Raw genomic sequence first — 17,531 nt, 5'->3', positions numbered from 1 at the left:
GTCAGTCAACGACGAGATTCGATGAGAAGGCGGAGGACGATGGCTAACTAGCCTCGTCTCCAGACCGGGCCGGAACCCGTTTCGGATAAGAAGCACTTGGTTGGTAGGGGAGGAAGACAGAAGGAGGGACGGGTCTCTTTTTTCTTTTATTGTTTCTTTTTTCGCGAGTCGCCTAGTCATTTTGCATGCTTCGCACTTTTGATTTGACTATGGACAATTCCATTTTTCTATTATTACCTTTCCTTCTTTTTTTAATTTCAAATTTATATTGGAATGATAGGTCACATTATTACACAAACCATTATCAGGTGATTCAGGAAGGTCAGTTCCACAAAGAGAAGTTTAAAATGAGAGAAGAAGAAGAAATGAAATTAAAAAATAGAAAACGATGAAACAGTTTTTCGAATTCTCATTTTACACAACAGCAAGCAACAAACAAAAAGTTGAGAAAAAAGACGTTGTCGGTCTTCTACCTTCCTGCCTACTCATATTCAGTTGCCATTGACTCCCATTTATTGTGTGTTCGTGTTTCATCAATTATTCATAATTTCCTTTTCTTTTCTTTTCATTCCTCCATTTTTTTTTCACTCAAAAAGAAGAAGTTCTTTTCAGATGCTTCGGCTTCTCATTCTTTCAACGTCACTTGTGGCAGTCGCCTGGGCGGCTGCTGCTGGATGTGAAGACGCTGATCCGAAATGTACAGAGTGGGCAGCCACTGGAGAATGCTCGACGAATGCCGTTTGGATGATGGCCAATTGCAGAAAATCATGTCATTCGTGTCAGGGAGGAGATCGTGCATGGAAACTACGAACACATATTCAGACGACGTATCAGAATGCGACAGATAACAAAACAAGAGTTGTTCGTGTTGAAAGTGTTCGAATTAATAATGTAGAAATAGACGAGAGAAGACAAAATGTAAAAGTATTCGGTCGTTTTGTACTCAGCTGGAACGACACAATGGTCTCTTGGGATAAGGAGCAGTGGGGTCTCAGTTGGTTAAACTTCTACTGGATTCAAATTTGGACTCCAAATATTGTTCAAATCAATGGAGGATCTACTTCGAATCCTGGACAAGTTACTTCGAAAGTTCTCGCAGCTAATTATACAGGACAGATCTATTTGTGGTCTGATTTCTCATTCACAACTCCATTCAGATTCCAATATGAAGATTATCCAAATGATCTCCAGAGAGTGAGTTTTTAGAAAAGTAGAATCAAAAAATAGGGAACTGAAAGATTCCAAAACTGACAAAATAATTTTTATATGACTTCTAATATTAGGAAATTGTGTTTTTGACGAAAAACTGAAATTATTAGATCCAGTTTCCCAGAAACCAATATTCATTCTTGATTCCAGGTATGCTACAAATTCGACGACAAACGTCTTCTTGCCGTTCACTTCACAGTTGCTGAAGGAGTGAAAAACAAGGAAAGAGAAGCGACGACTGATCCATTTGTATCTGGGTGGAAAATTGAAGATGTTGAAGTTGTTGTAAGTCTCTTAACCCTATTTCTTCTATCTGAATTCTCATCTAGTCTATCACCCATTCTCCGGATAATGGTGGAGTTGGACCGAACGGATTGGCAAGTTTTATGAGTGACGCTTCTGCTTTTTGCATAGCAAATAAACGTAGAATTATTAATTTGCTTCTCCTCTTTTTTGCTTATTGAATTGGTTCCTATTTTCTAATAACCTAGAATAATTTCAGGAGTCTCCATACACTGTCGAACAACTTTCGGATCCTCGTCGTAATCCATTCGACGTTCAAGCTGATAATGGGGAAATTTGTATTTCATTGAGAAGAAATGCAGTCTATTTCACTTCTGAAATGTTGCTTCCAGCTCTAATCACTTCTCTTTTCACTCTTTCTGCAGTATTCTTCCAACTGTCAAAGACCCAACCAATTCTTCTCGGATTCTCGGTCGTTGCTCAGATTCTTTCCTTGATTCTGGTCTCACAGCGTCTTCCATCATTCACTGCACATACTCCAACAATCCGTCAGTTTTCTCTCATGAATCTTTCCTCAAAACACTTCAATTTTTCAGTGAAATTCGCTGGTTTCAACATGGTAATGACTGCAATTCTCTTCGTCGTTTCCCTTGTTCTCGAACGAATGGCAACTTCTCAAGTTGAAATTCCACCACCACACGGAGTTTCTCAGTTCGCTGGACTCGTCAATAAACTTCTCCCAATTCCAAAGAGTTCGAAACACGAGGACACAAGTCTTCAATACGCTGCATTCGCTCATGCTCTCAACCACGTCATTTTTGCTTTATCCACTGTTCTCTACTTTGTCGTTATCTTGTTCTCGTTTGTTTTCTGAATTAGTTCATTCAATTAGTTTTCAGTATCTTCTCAGTTTCACTAATAATTTCTTCATGTAAAATTTCAGTTTAATAAAAGATTGGAGTGAATACTGTGCCATTTCTTGAAGAGTCAAATGAGAACAACACAACTATTTTTATATTTAAAAGTCGGCTTTGACACCGTCTTAAAAATCTTAAAATATAATATATTTGAACATTTCTTCACACAAGAAACTCTTTTCTCATTCTCCTAATGTTGCCATTTTGGTCTACACTTCCTTATCAAATATTTCTCTCTCACCCTCTTTTCCATAGTTTTTCTCTTGTTGATAAACAATGAAATAGTACGGAAACGTGAGTCAACCATCTCTTTTCAATAATGAGTTCTCGCCCATTTTTCTCTGCAACTCCTGAACCCAGGATTCCTCCAGAATCCATTGAAATGAATGATTTAAGCCAGGGCAAATCAGATCCAAGGCTTCGAATCATTGAAATTATTTCAATCTACGAGGAAAAGGTAGGAAAATTAATTGAATGAATTTCGATATCTTCTTTCAGTACAAAATGTTTTCTTCCATGAGCATGTCAGACGAAAAACTTATTTTTCATAAGATTCGAGAAACTTTGTCAATTGGTTTGAGCATTGAAATTGGTTTGTCTGTTATTCAATTTTGAATCTAAATCCTACTTTTCAGAATCCTTATTCGTAAATGATTATTATTCATTCAGTATGATTTTGGCAGCCTTTTATCGTCAGAAATATGCTTTGAATATTCCGGAAAATAAAGAAGAGGGTTGGGAAATCTCGGACCATACGCTTCAGTTTTTTATCGATATTCAAAAACATAGTCGAAAATTCTAATTTTTCTGAAAAACTTCGCAGAAATCGCTCATTTTACTGATTTTTTTGTTTCAAATTTCTGAAGGAGTAGAGGCTTAAAATAAAAAATTTTCTGCAGTTTTTCAGAAAAAGATTTCTTGGGGTTCTGTCAACACCCATTGCACACAGTAATGGTGATGTGTTATGCAGCTCATTCAATGCAAAAAATGATATCGAAAGATGATTTTGGACAGACTTTGAAACAGGAGAAATATCAACTTTTGAAAGAGTAAGCTACCTCAAATTTACGAGTCGAATAAATTTATATTTCAGACAACTTGAAGATCTTGCCTGCGAAATAGTGAATAACTTCAATTCAAGTGGGCCGGAGGGTGCAATTCAGATTCGAGAAGCACTACATGCTGATTTTAAGTCTGAATTTCCTGCACTTGAAAGGATAATGACCCCGTATGAAGAGTATTTGTATCGGAAGTTTGACAAGAGTAAAGAAATTATGACAGTTGCGTATAAGGCGAAAGCAATGGTAATACCAATTTCAATCATTTCGAAATGATTTGAAATTAATTTCAGAAGTTTCTTTCCCAAAAACCTTGTCTTAACTTGATTCGAATTCGAACTGAATGTCGAAAAATTGACATAGGGAGTTGTGATGGACATGAGAAAAGATACAAAATTAGAGTTCAAATAAATAAAAAAGAGAAATTATTGGTGAATACCAATATGAAATTGTGGTTTCATGCAGTAAGTCTATCGAGAGGAACTAATTTTAAAATCAGTTTTCTCAGGTATTCCGGGGAATTTATATTGGAATGTTCGCATACATGTTGTGCAAATTCCCAGTCTATGATGACTTCGAGGCTCTCGATAGAACATGGACTCAATTAATTCCATTCTTTTACGTATTGACTGTTCTCATTGCACAGGTTTCAATGACATTTATCAAGGCAATCGATTATTTGGTATAGCTATCTATTGAATAGAGTTATCAGAAAAACATGCACATCATTGCAGAGTTTCCATTGTTTCAAGTCAAAAGTCTTACCTCTTGAATCAGACCAATCATATCAAAAAAAGAACTGTGTAACTCTCCTCCATCCATATTTCAAATCGAATAAACTCGCTCTATGGAGAATATGTCTTGTCGTTCCACTTTTACTTTTGGAAGCAATTCGATTCATACTTTTGACAATCGAGAGAAATAAGAATAGAGCTCCAGATGTGAAGATGTGGTTTGGCGGTTGGGTTCTTGTTCCGATTGTTTTGGAGCTTCTGTACTGTGCTCTTTTTGCAATTGCTACCATCTCTTCTCTTCGTTTCTTTCATTTCGTTCAATCACTCGGGTTTTTTGTTCATCTTTTTAAGAAAATGGTAAGTTGTAGAATGTTTTGAAGAGTGTTGAATATAAATCAATTTCAGTGGAAAACAGTTGGAATGTTTGTTCTCATTTTCTGCACATTTTGGTTTGTTTTGGCGGTGATTCATGTTAGTATTTCAAGTAAGTCATCATCCATCATTCACAACTATTAAATCTTTGATCCAGGAACATTCATGTCATCAAGAAACACAATTTTGTATACGGTTGCATCACAAGGAAAATTCGAAATATTTGGAGAAGTTCAAGATGAAGATCGAGTTGGAAACATTTCGGATTGTGGACATTTCAATAGAACGATTTTTGATTTCCTAGATATGGATTACATGGAAGCAAGTTGTCTGTTCCGAAGTTCCATGTTGCCTTTTCTGGTCTTCACTTATATTTTTGTGACTGGAATTCTTTTGGTTAATTTGCTGACTGCTCAATTAACGTGAGTTGACGGGTTGAATCTAAACTTGTTGAAGAGTTATTTTTTTCAGCAAAGAATACGAGAAAGAATCTGAAAATAGTCGATACTACAAAGGATTTCTCAAATATGAACAGCTCGCAAAGTTTGTGTTAAAATCTGACTATTTGAATGATTTATTTTTTTCAGAATAGAATCAAAGCTGTACTTGCCACCTCCATTCTCTATAATCTACGTTCTAATTCGAATACTTTTTGCTCTTTTCACTGGAATATGCTCAATATTTAATTGGATCACATGCTGTAATTGTCAATGTTTATTCCCGAACTCATCGAAATTCATCTGGAAAAATATAATTGGAAATCTGGAGGGATATCCATGGGGAGCAGTGAGAGACTCAAAGGATGAGCATCAAACTGAAGAAGAAATCAAAAACTTTTTGAAAAAACCACCTAAACCTCTCTGGGAAAAATTGAAAGAAATGGTCAATGCGTACGAAACGTTTAATGTGGAAAATTTGAAATTGTTGAAGAAGAAAATTGATGAATTTTTAGACAACGAGACAGAAGAAGAACGAGAAAGATCACAATCAAGAGTTGGAACTGATCGAGATAGAAGAGAAATCTCGATGCATCGAAATCTATCTTCTATTAGAAATCAGAGCTCGCTGGCTCGGCGAATTCAATCGGCCGATGATGATCCAAGTGCCGAAGCATCTATTCCTACGTTTGATTGAATCTTAAAACATTTTTTGAACTGTTCATTTTTTGACAATGATAAATTATGAATTCTTTTCAGTTTTATATTCGAAGAACCTCATTTGAATTCAAACTTTGAGTCATTCGTTATGTAAATATTGAAATTGATGAAAGAGAAAACAATTGAGAGCTGGGAGGAAATAAGGAAACGTAAACTCCCTATTCCTCACTATTAATTTTGCGAATGATAGTGGACACTCCATGTTTGAATACAACAATACACTTTGCGTTTTTCTTATCTGAAATTTCAAAGTTTTATATGAAAGCATCTCATAGAATTCTTCTTTCTCTTGTTCAGAATTCGTTGCAATGAGTGTTGAGGATCCACAAGTAGTGCGGAACGAGATAATGGAAATCATCAATTTTTATCAGGAAAAGGTGAGAAAAATCGGCATTTCAGTAAGTGAATCCTCACATTTGTTTCAGTTTAAAACCCTGACATTTCTCACATTGACAACGGAAAATGGGATTTATCATAAAATTCGAGAAATTCTTCTGCAGGAACTCAACATAAAATTAGAAATTTTATTCAAAAAAGATCAAAAAGCATTCATTATGATTGTGGCTGCGTTTTTTGGTCAGAAATACGCACTTGAGGAAGTTTCGAATGACGCGGGGAAGTAAGTTTCTCGCCTTTTTTTTGATTTCAGAAACATTTATTCAGATCTTATAAAAACACTAATTTCTTGCCATTATGTAAATATCCATTGCATACCGTACTGGTTATGTGTTTTGCTGCTCATTCAATGCATAAACTGCTACTGAAAAACGAGAATAAACATGGATTGAAACAAGATAAATATCTCAAATTGAAAGAGTTAGTGACCGTAATCAAACATTGATAAATCGTGGATTTCAGACACTTGGAGGAAGTATCTTGTAAAATAATTAATCATTTGTTCTCAAGTGAGAATGATGGAAATGACAAGGCTCGTGCTGCTCTCCAAGAAGAATGCAATTTTTCGAATGAAGGAACCTCGGAACAGAACGGAATAACCATTTACCGAGATTACTTGAATCGTAAATTCGAAAAAAGTAAAGAGATAATGGCGATTGCTTACAAAGCAAAAGCAATGGTAAGCATTCTCATGCTTAAGGAAAATTAATGAAACAAGTTTCAGAAGTTTCTCTCTCAAAAACCGTGTCATATTCTAATGGAAGAACGATACAACTCTCGAAAGAATATAGGAAATACATTAGTTTCTAACGAAAACACTCATGATCAGGCTCATGATCAGACCCATCAAAAATATTTCAATTGGAGACTCAGTATGAAATATAAACGATGGATGCATGTGGTATTATTAGACATCAAGTTCAGATTTTCATTTTAGTTTGAAATTGCAAAATTGCAGATTTCTCGTACAGCATACATCATCTTATTCGCTTACATGCTCTGCCGTTTCCCAATTTACGCTGACTACGGAAAATTAGAAACTCGATCATGGAAGGATATATTTCCATTGACCTTTGTTTTATCTGTTCTCTTCGCTCAAATTACTATGACTGCCATCAAATTCACGGATTATATGGTGAGTATTTATAAAATCTGAGAATAAAACCATCTAGATTTCAGAACTACGAGACCAGTGTAAGCGAGAAAGAAACAGTTAAAAAGAATAATGATGATCGATCGAAACTGAAAATAAAACGAAAGAGTTGGGCTAGACTTCTTGTGAAATATTCTGAGAACAACCAACTCGCATTCTGGAGAAGTATATTAGTTGTTACCTTATACATTCTGGAATCCATCCGATTAGGATATTACTCGAACGCCCATAAGAAGAAACCAACAGATCTGAATATTTGGCACGGTGGTTGGGTGCTCGTTCCAATACTTCTCGAACTTCTTTATTGTTCACTTTTTATTATTGCAACTGTCTCATCCATCCGGTACTTATATTCATTTCATTCAGTTGGATTCTTCGTTCACATGATCAAAAAGATGGTGAGCATACTGTAGTTTCTACAGTTAGTTATATATTTTGTTTCAGCTTAAAACTGTTTTTGTATTCACCCTGACATTTTTGTTGTTTTGGATTGTGTTAGCAGTAGTTTATGTCAGTATTTCAAGTAAGTTAAAGTAAGAAGTATAGAGTAAACGAATGTTTTTTATTGCAGGAACATTCACAAACTCTGAAAACACCATAATCCACACAGTCACTTCGATCGGAAAATTTGAAATATTTGGAGAAGTTCAAGACAATGATAGACTTGGAAAACTAGATGGATGTGGCAATTTCAACAGAACCGTATTGGACTTTTTCGATATGGAATACACGGAAGCAAGTTGTCTCTTTCGTAGTTCTATCATACCTTTTCTAGTGTTCGCTTACATTTTTGTGACTGGAATTCTTCTGATTAACTTGCTCACAGCTCAATTAACGTGAGAGGAATACCATATCACAGTAACTGAATTATGGTTCATTTTTCAGAAAAGAATACGAAAATGAGTCGGAGAACAGTCGGTATTATGATGGGTATCTTCGATATGAACAGCTTGCGAAGTAAATTTTAGAAAATTCTTTTGTTTTGTACATTTTAGTTTTCAGAATTGAGTCCAAGTTGTACTTGCCACCGCCATTTTCATGGATTTATGTTGCATTTCGTGTCTTGATCAGTATTCTATTATGTGGATGTCACAAACCAACTCAGACAGCTCATCCAACGTCTTCAAGTTCGTTGCCAAATGCTGCTACAGGTGAGAATGACACCGTGTCACAATATCGCACGATACTGTAGTCACATGTTTCCAGATGATATCAGAAGCAGTCGATCTGTCGAAACGGTTCCGGACGATGTCAATTCTCCTTTTGTCCAAGCGATTGATTCTTCTTCTGTCAAAACGATCGGTTCTCAGTACATTTCGTTTGTCTATACAATTTGGAAGATGACTGTCGAGAAAATTGAAGGATCCCCATGGGGAACTGCCTGTGCAACTGTGAATCGTATTAAATATAAAGACGAAGTCGTTAAATTTCTGAAAAAATCATCAGACGAAATCTGGGAGAAACTGAAAGAAATCATTCAATCTTGCGAGAGCAAAGAGGCTGATGAGACGATTTTGATAGAAGCACAACATAAAATAGTTCAATTGTTTGAAAAGGAAAAGAATACGGAAATAGAACGAATAATGGCCGAGTCAAAAATGGAGGCAGACGAAATCTGGGAAAAACTGAAAGAAATCATTCAATCTTACGCAAAAAAAGAGATTGATGAGACGATTTTGACAGAAGCACAAAATGAAATAACTCAATTCTTTGAAGAGGAAAAGAAGAAGGAAAGGGAACGGAGAATGGTCGAGTCAAGAATGGAGGTTATAGCTAATTTACCCTATGTAGACGAAGAAGAAGACGATCGTTCCATTCCAACTCCTCTACCAACTACGGATTTATAAATGTCCACTGTATCAGATATATGAATAAAATTTATTAAATCCATAAAAATCTGTCACAACACATAATTTTTTAAAATTTCTATCACAGAATCTTGTATAACAAAAGGAGCACCGAAAAGAAAACAGTAAAAAGAAACGGATAATGATTTGTTTGAAAAATGTCATCAATAATTCGATAGTGATAATTAATCAGTTTTGAGCGGAGGTTCAGAAAGTTTTCCGTAATTTTGTAAGTGTCCTACAGTAAGAAAAAAGGTACATGAAAAAGGAGGAATAAGGCAACGAGTGACACGATCAATTTTGGGGGGAGGAGTGAGTGGAATAGATTCATAATGTGTTAGTTTAATTGATATTAAGTTACATACATTTTATAGAAAACAAATATTTTAAAATAGTTAGATTTTATAACAAACTTCTGAAGTTTGTTGTAAGAAGAAGATTGTCATGATTAACGATCTGAAGCCTGATCTCTTGTTACTGTAATTTGAACCGGTCCTTGCACCAGTTTCAGTTTTACGAGAATTGTAGCTGGAGTGAATCCATCGACTGGTTCACCGTCCAGTGAAACAAGACGATCACCAACTCGTAGAGTTCCTTCGTAAGCAGCTGCAGAGTCTTGAGCAATATTTCGAATGAAGATACCGTCACTCATTGTTCTTTTAGCAAGTGACAGACCTATAAAAGCAAATCGTGCCTGATATTTAATTTTAAAATGTTGATTCAACATACCTAGAGTACCCATTGGTTTCTTTTGAAGCATAACCGAGATGAGGGGAGCAGACGCAGAAGACGGATTAACTTGATCCGAATATGGTGGTGGTGGTCGTTGCACTCCGAGAACGACACGATCTCCTCCTCCTCTCAGCATTGCAACAACTTCTTGATGAACTTTTCCTTCAACGGCAATTCCGTTTACGTAGAGAAGAACATCACCAACACGAATGTCCGGATGAGAAATAGCTGGTTCCGATGTCAGCTGTTTGATGCATACGCGACCGCCGAGTGATGCGATTTGAACGCCGAGAGATCCATTCTCATTCCGATCCAATTCAACCTGAACAAAGGACTTTTGAAAGAACTATACTCAAATCGTTTTTTGTTCTTACATCAATCACACGTTTTGAATCATCGATCTGCCCTTCGTCATCTGATGAATCAGCCGGCTCTTCTTCAATCTCTTCGGCGATTTCGAGATTTGATCGTCTGGCATATCGATATTTTCGAAGTTCTCCGGTTTTTGGTTCCGGGGCTGGTTTTTTGGTTTCCTGTAAATGTTTTGAAATACTTTTGTGTTTTGAACTTCTAGTAAAAGTTGTTATTCATATGAAAGTAATAAAGTATATCTGCTTTCTGAATCTTTCATACGAAATGACTCATTAGTTTCTAATGTTAAAACTAATTCCGATACTGAAAACGGGTAGAGAAACAATAAATGAATCAAAGATCAAAAAGAATTTGGAAAGACTTCACATACCTTTATCGACTGTTGCAAATCGTCATCTCGATCGAAAGCATACATTGAAGTCGTCGGTAAGCGATATTCACCTTTTTCCTCGTCTGATTCATCTAGATGAAGTCCCGAAATCGCTTTGATGTTAATCAGATTATCACCATCAAGAGTTGGTAATGCATCTCCGATTGCTCCAAAATCACTGACTGCTCTCTGTCTTCGGTTGGCAGCTCTTCGGGGTGCTGGTGGTGTTCTTGATTGTCCACTTCCACCTTTCGGAGCATTGAGCAGATCTCCTGAGGAGGAGCTGAATGACTTCTTACGGGCAGCAGATGCGAGCATTTCTGCAGATACTGAAAAAAGAAGTTTAGCTATTTTAATTGTAATTCTTGTTGTTCACCATCTTTCTGATGTCTGATGAGTCCATCAAGCCGAGCAATTGTCATTGGAACATGATTTCCGCACTGCTTAACCAGCTCAACAGCATGTAGCCGGTCTTGTCCTTCCATGGATTCCGTTCCCACCTGGACAATCCGGTCGCCGACGCAAACTCCCTGCAAGTTCAAGATAAGATCGATGCGCAGCACAGTGAGAATCTCTTTCTTTTATGGAGAAAAGACACACTCATTCTTCACAATGATCGGTGTTTTCTTCTTTTTTCTTTCACAGATCTCATTAGCATTAGCTGCCCCTCAAACGATATTCTGTTTAATTCATACAGCCACACCGAGTCATGAAACACGAGTAAGTTTTAATAAAGCTTATTGATTTTCTTTCAAAAAAACGTTCCGCGAAAATCCACTTGTTTGTTCCGTGTTTCGGGAGTTACGGACAGATGACGTCACACAGATTTATGTTAATTAGAAATTAATGAGTGAAAGTACTTCACTTTCTACTCCGAAGTGCCAGTTCATCAGTCCGAATTTATAATGTGTACCGGTTTTTTCTCGATAGTTTGCTATATGTTTCGATGGAAAAAACTTTCTCCATTAGAAAAACTTCAAAAGTCAAACATTTTGATCTATCGAGAATCATTCTATTCTTATCCTCAAACAATATTCAGGCTAAAACAATATTGGAGACTTGGGCTCAACACTGTGATGACTTTTTGTTTTTCACTGATTCCAAAATGAACGATTCAATACCTCACATCTACTATCCACTTTTGAATTCAAGAGATCACTCATGGGAAAAAATACGGCGAGTTTTTAAGTGAGTAATTCAATCTCCTTTTTAAAAATCGACTAGATAAAATATTTCTCAGATATGTTCATGATAAGATCGGCAAAAAATATGACTGGTACTACCGAGCCGACGATGACACGTACGCACTCATGCATAATATGCGAACGCTTCTCGCCAATTATACGTCCTCGAAACAACATTATTTGGGACTGCGGTGGGCTTTCTTCACAGTAAGATGATCACGAATTCGTAATTAGGTGACCTGGATTATTTCAGCCTCGAGGTTTCAATGATGGGTCATCATACATTCTATCTCGGCCTACTATGGAAGCATTCAATGAAGTGATGCTTGATCCGGATAGATGTCCAGATCATCATAGAGCAGAAGAAGATCAGGAGGTTAGATTCTTTTGTCATGAAGCCATTTTTGATCAATTAATTATTCAGCTTGCAAAATGCCTAGCCCATATGGATGTGTATCCAGAAGATATTCGAGATGAATATGGTTCAGAAAGAATTCAACATTTTCATCCAATCGAGCAGTATGGTATTTACAAAGACACTTTCAATCGACGATTAGCATACTATCCAGCAATGAAAGAGGACGAGAATTTTAGCAGTAGAATGATTAGTTTTCACCATGTTTCACCATATGAAATGCGAATGATGGATTATATTTTCTATCATTTGAATAAACCTTGAATTTTCAAATCATTAAAAACTCACTGCTTTCATTCCAGCACCATTATCAGCCACAAGTTTCACATAAACTCCTGGAACGCCATTCAGATTTCCGTCGACAAGAGTGAGGCCAAGTCCATTGGCTGGGTCTTTTGTTAGAAGAACATCGAATTGCATGGCACGCGGAGTGACGTTTCCGTTAGTGCTCGGACTAACACGCTCGAAGTTTTCAGCTTGTGAATCTAAGGGGAAAAAGTTAGTTAGTAGAATATTATGGTGATTTCTATTCTTATAAATATGAAACGTTTTGTTGTAACAAGAACACGAACCGCAAACGATTCCTTCATCTACAGTATCATACTGAGCAAGCTTCGATGGAGCTGGAGGTGGCATTTCAATTGGACGACTGGCAGGTTTCTCTGGATTTGATGATAATTTGGTGAAGAGTTTATCAGCAGAGTCGAGCAGTGGAGTTGATGGCGGAGACTCTTGTAACGATTCTGTACACAAAAACGACAGTATTACAACATTGAACTATCACAACGAATAATATGAATAACTCACGACGAATAGGTGCTGGTGGAATAGCTTGTCCTTCCACAATAACATCAGGCATAGAAGAAATTGTGTTTTCATGACGAAGAGTGCTTTTCCATTGACGCATTTTCATCATCCATCGATGTTGAGAAGCAGCAAATCGCACAAAATAGGAGGATCTGAATAATAAATATTGGAAAAATAGTCGGAAAAAACTAGATAAATGATTACTTTGAATGATGGTCTGTGTAGAATGTACTCTCAATTTGTTGATCGTGTGTTCCAACTGCCACAATCACAAATCGTTTTTTGTCAAATTGAAGAGTTTGCGTTTGTGGCCATATGTGCTCTGCGATCACCTCACGGGCTCCTCCCTGCAAAATACTGGTTTTACTGGGAAATTAGAGTTGAAATTAGGAAAATAATGAAAAGCAATTTAGATTTTTGTTTGAAAATAACATTCACAACAAAGGTTCCTCGCCAACAAAAGGGAAATCTCGTTCTGTTACCTGTCTCGCAATGCTCATATATTTATTTGGAATATGATGATTCTGTAAACCCGTGTGAAAAGAAGACCACCAGTGAATAAATCATTAAAAAACATAAAAGTGAATTGAGAAAAGTGAAGAGAATAAAAAAGACACAAACCTGCTGTTCATAAATCGAAATTCCACGTGGCATGATTCCAATCCATAAAGAAGATCCAGTATCTGGATCAAATGGAGAAGAGCCATGTAGTGAAGTTGGTTTCGTTCGAAATACGCGATGAATGTGTGCTCCGAAATCAGGATGTCTTTGACAGATTTGAATGTATTTATGCTTTGCTTCTGATATTCTTGTTCCCGCATAATGACCGTGCAACTCAGCCAGAATGTTCTTGAGTCTTGTTTGATCTTCAAAGGAACTATACTTCTTTGGAAGATAGTGTTGAATATCGAAATAATCTGTGATCACTGGCGGGGGACGATTTCCAAATTCGGCCTGGAGAGCAAGAGCAGCCAGCTCGAATGCAGCATCTCGTTTTGGTTGAATTCGTTCTTCGAGTATATCTCTTCTACATTGTAGATACAGTTCATTCATCGTCACATCAGTTCTCAAAAAGAATTTAATTATGATTCAAAGATACTCCCATTAACTTACTTGATGAAATCAAGAATTTGTGGATAAAATTTGAAACGAAGATGTAGTACATAGGGTACTTTGACACCGACTCTGGCAACACTCTTCCATCCGGACGGTGCGAACTTTTCAAGTCTCTGATGATCTTCGATGAAATAATGTTCACCATCCCGAAGGAATGAAAGACCGAAGAAAACGTGCTCATTGATGTTCATATTCTGAACAATCAGTGAGAATATGTCGCGAGAAATGACGTCAGAACGGCACATCACTTCTACTTTTTGCCCGTTCAAGAGCTCTACAACCACTTCAGTGTCCTCGACTCTATGAAGGCTCAAGAGCTTCTGAAAATTGTTTAATACTACTTTACACATAGGAAGCACACAATTATTACCTTCTTCGGTCTTGGAGCACGAAGTCGAATGTTCTGATGACGTGTCAAATCGAAGAATTCAGGAATCGCACGAGTCTATAACAATTGAAATTTTTAAAAGAAAAAAAATAAGAAGAAAAAACAAACCTTTCGTTTTCCTCGCATACTTCTAACACTCGTTACACTTCTTCTCGTTGACTGTCTTCCACTGATACGTGACGGAACTAACGAGTTTCTTCTTTTCAGAATCGGCGATTCTTGGGCGACGACGACAGGAGCAGGCACTGGAAGAATAAATAGAAAAGTAATTGTCAGGAAACTTTCAGAAACACTGCGCAAATAGAAAAGAAGGCGTTAGAAGGAAAGGGACGTGAGATGGAAAAAAGGAGCAAGTTTGAGGGTGTCGGACTGCGTGCTCAAAATCGAATTAAAATAGCTCTGTGCTTCTTCTTCTCCTTCTTCTACTATTCCGGCAGATTCTGCAACAAACCGAGGCCGGTTTCAAATTTCTCATCCGCTAAAAGTCGCAATGCATTCGAAATGGCCAACACCCACACGCCCTGACCGATAGCTTTTCGGTGGCGTAATCAATTGACGACACACCGATATTTATGCATTTGAATCATGGGCGTAGAGATCGGGTGAAAATGAAAAGTGACAAGAAAATAAAAGCGTTTCGCTCGTTGCAACAGCGGTTTTTTATTCAAGTGGGTGAAATGAAGAGACGCTCGTTTTGTTTTTCGATTGAATTGTTCTCGCTATTATCTCAGCATTACCTTGTTTCTGTGGCTCCTTGTATTCATCAGCAGTGAGAATCGGAGTGGGACCTTTTGTATCGATCGTTCCGGAAGTCTAAAATGAAAATTGCATTTTTTAAATAAATGGAAACTAGATTTATTGAAATGCTTCCACCGCTTCCGGCACATTTTCAAATCATCACAAACCTTTCTATATTTCTCAAAAAGAGCATCAATATCTTCTTTTTCTTCTGCTTCTTCAACTTCTTCAAATCTTGATGGTTTCTCTACAACAACTGGCTCTTCGATTTCTCTTGATTTTCGATATCGTGGTGGTCGAACTGATTTCGGTTCTTCTTCAGATTGCTCTCGCCTTAAAACTGGAATGATCGGAGCAGGAACTGGAAGTGGAACTTCATCGGTCTCATCAATTTCCTCTTGTTCTTCCTCTCCATCTTTTTTCATTTTCTTAGTCTCATTATAATCGGACGCATTCGAATATCGCTGTCTGGCTGCCAATTTAGCATCCTCTGCCAATGAAACATTTGATGGTTTATGCCTTGCTCTATTCGCTCGTAGTGCTCTTTGAGCTTCTTCTAATGGCGATAAACCAGTCTCCATTGGAACTGCCGAATAGTGATGAAGAGGTGGAGAATTATCGAAATCTGCATCATATGCATTATCGAAAGCAGGAATTGGCTTTGGTTTCGGTTTTTCTTCTTCTGGAATTTGAGCCATCACAATCGGTTCATCTTCATGAATCGATGCTTCGACAATTTCTTCAGATGATGATGACAATCTATGAACCAGCTGCTCTTTTTTGTGGAATTTCTTCTCTCGGACATCAACTTTTTCGCGATTCGAATTTCCAGACTGAAAAAACATCAAATTTATGTCACGAAAAACACCCAGAAACTCACATCTTCATCGAAAGGATCTCTTCCGGAAAGAGTTCCTCCTCCAAACTGTGAGTGTTCTTCCTCCTCTTCGTCGAATGGATTCGGATGCGGTCGAGTTTCCTCTTTCACTTTAACAGTTGGAACAGTAGAAGCTGAAGTATCCGTGAAGTTGTCATCAAACGGAGATTTAGGTCCTGGTTGTGAAGTATTCTTTCCAGAAGTATCCAAGTCAATCGAATATTCTTCGATGAATGTCTCATCAAATCTCGTACTTTGTGATATCGGGGATCCGATTCCTCCGAGAGAAGAATCAAGGAATTGAACAGGCGAAGAAGTGTCTTCTCTTCTGGATTCATTCACTTGATTTACTCGAGACGGAACTGGTGGATTCTCATCGAAATCAGCAAACGGCGAAGACTCTTTCTGAGTACTGTTTCCAGATGACGTTGATGTTAATGCATCATCTCGATTATCATCTTCGAAATATTCAACAGCTCTTTTCATGTTGTTATTTCCACTAAAAACAACTTGACCCGTCATCTCAGAATCGTGTCGTTCCATTCCATTTGTTGAAAGGAAATCATCATCCAAATCATCAAGGTCACCGACATCGATCTGTTAAATAATTTCAATGATTGCTGGAAGTGATGATTTTTGCGTTTTAAAATTTCTGTTGACGTTTCAAAGGTTTTTTCGTTAAAATATTTTCGATAAAAATGTTACCTGATTTGTTTCTTCATCTCCCATCAATTCTTCATAGACACACATAAGCATGGATGCTGGATCTCTGCCACGTAACTGATTTCTGAAGTCAATTCTTGAATTGACAAAAGTACAACAGTTCATCACAAACCTCGCCATTTGACCCATTCTATGCGCAGTCGGTCTCGTTCCAGTCATTGCAACGGTTAGAATGTTGACAAGTGAAAATAGATCAACATCAGCAGCTTCTTCAGCTCCGGCTGCTCGTAGAACAGCTCCTAAGCAATAAACAGCAGCTGCCATTGGATCTTCTTCTCCTTTTGCCCATTCTGGAGGTACAAATGATCGATCGACTCGAGAAGTTGGAACTGTTTTGATCTGAAACGCAGATTTTAAAGAATTCAGAATTCAGAGATTAGAAATTGAAAATTTTGCATTTTAAACTATATTTATAGCCTCGAGAATATTGATACAGAATACTCACATCTATCTGTCCTTTACTATTTAGAAACACATTTTCTGTATCGAAAACTGTCCCCTTCGGACATGGCGGAAGTCGATCTGATGCTGATACAGCCACTGACAATAATTCCGGTGCATTGAGACCATAACCTCGAACCTGGAATAACATTCAATGAAGAATGTTATTGAGTTTATAAAAAATACCTCAATGACTTCGGCAATACTTATTTGAACTTCTTGGGCGGGCATTTATATTTAATGATTGAGCTTTTAGCACATCTGAAAATTGTGAAATGGGGA

General features: G+C 37.2%; 6 protein-coding genes across 6 annotated transcripts; 4 read left to right on the top strand and 2 right to left on the bottom strand.

Moving 5' to 3' along the window:
* Positions 1-612: 612 nt before the first annotated feature.
* On the top strand, positions 613-2,326 carry GCK72_014670 (uncharacterized protein; the record flags this gene model as incomplete). The annotated part of the gene is made up of 4 exons (XM_053730396.1): positions 613-1,194; positions 1,360-1,494; positions 1,712-2,000; positions 2,049-2,326. The coding sequence occupies 4 exons, from the start codon at positions 613-615 to the stop codon at positions 2,324-2,326; spliced, it is 1,284 nt and encodes a 427-aa protein (XP_053585168.1).
* A 994-nt stretch (positions 2,327-3,320) lies between these two features.
* GCK72_014669 (uncharacterized protein) lies at positions 3,321-5,667 on the top strand (the record flags this gene model as incomplete). The annotated part of the gene is made up of 9 exons (XM_053730395.1): positions 3,321-3,418; positions 3,463-3,673; positions 3,721-3,891; positions 3,936-4,109; positions 4,162-4,518; positions 4,567-4,645; positions 4,691-4,955; positions 5,005-5,076; positions 5,121-5,667. The coding sequence occupies 9 exons, from the start codon at positions 3,321-3,323 to the stop codon at positions 5,665-5,667; spliced, it is 1,974 nt and encodes a 657-aa protein (XP_053585167.1).
* A 331-nt stretch (positions 5,668-5,998) lies between these two features.
* GCK72_014668 (uncharacterized protein) lies at positions 5,999-9,086 on the top strand (the record flags this gene model as incomplete). The annotated part of the gene is made up of 12 exons (XM_053730394.1): positions 5,999-6,067; positions 6,116-6,309; positions 6,354-6,506; positions 6,549-6,765; positions 6,811-6,987; positions 7,045-7,221; positions 7,266-7,637; positions 7,684-7,762; positions 7,811-8,075; positions 8,125-8,196; positions 8,242-8,390; positions 8,446-9,086. The coding sequence occupies 12 exons, from the start codon at positions 5,999-6,001 to the stop codon at positions 9,084-9,086; spliced, it is 2,565 nt and encodes an 854-aa protein (XP_053585166.1).
* A 448-nt stretch (positions 9,087-9,534) lies between these two features.
* Positions 9,535-11,045, bottom strand: GCK72_014667 (uncharacterized protein; the record flags this gene model as incomplete). The annotated part of the gene is made up of 5 exons (XM_003108293.2): positions 9,535-9,761; positions 9,816-10,140; positions 10,193-10,351; positions 10,561-10,889; positions 10,937-11,045. 5 exons carry the CDS (start codon positions 11,043-11,045, stop codon positions 9,535-9,537), a joined length of 1,149 nt encoding a protein of 382 aa, XP_003108341.2.
* A 620-nt stretch (positions 11,046-11,665) lies between these two features.
* Positions 11,666-12,423, top strand: GCK72_014666 (uncharacterized protein; the record flags this gene model as incomplete). The annotated part of the gene is made up of 4 exons (XM_053730393.1): positions 11,666-11,748; positions 11,801-11,951; positions 11,998-12,120; positions 12,169-12,423. 4 exons carry the CDS (start codon positions 11,666-11,668, stop codon positions 12,421-12,423), a joined length of 612 nt encoding a protein of 203 aa, XP_053585165.1.
* A 12-nt stretch (positions 12,424-12,435) lies between these two features.
* On the bottom strand, positions 12,436-17,480 carry GCK72_014665 (uncharacterized protein; the record flags this gene model as incomplete). Its single annotated transcript, XM_053730392.1, has 15 exons — positions 12,436-12,644; positions 12,732-12,902; positions 12,967-13,118; positions 13,171-13,313; positions 13,588-14,032; positions 14,080-14,402; positions 14,453-14,527; positions 14,579-14,715; positions 15,208-15,283; positions 15,376-16,041; positions 16,089-16,682; positions 16,791-16,872; positions 16,921-17,147; positions 17,254-17,388; positions 17,436-17,480. 15 exons carry the CDS (start codon positions 17,478-17,480, stop codon positions 12,436-12,438), a joined length of 3,480 nt encoding a protein of 1,159 aa, XP_053585164.1.
* Positions 17,481-17,531: the final 51 nt, after the last annotated feature.

Source organism: Caenorhabditis remanei, chromosome IV (genome assembly GCF_010183535.1).
Source record: "Caenorhabditis remanei strain PX506 chromosome IV, whole genome shotgun sequence".
Classification (NCBI taxonomy): Eukaryota; Metazoa; Nematoda; class Chromadorea; order Rhabditida; family Rhabditidae; genus Caenorhabditis; species Caenorhabditis remanei.
The sequence above is the reverse complement of the archived record's forward strand: the minus strand, read 5'-3'. Positions and strand labels throughout refer to the sequence as shown.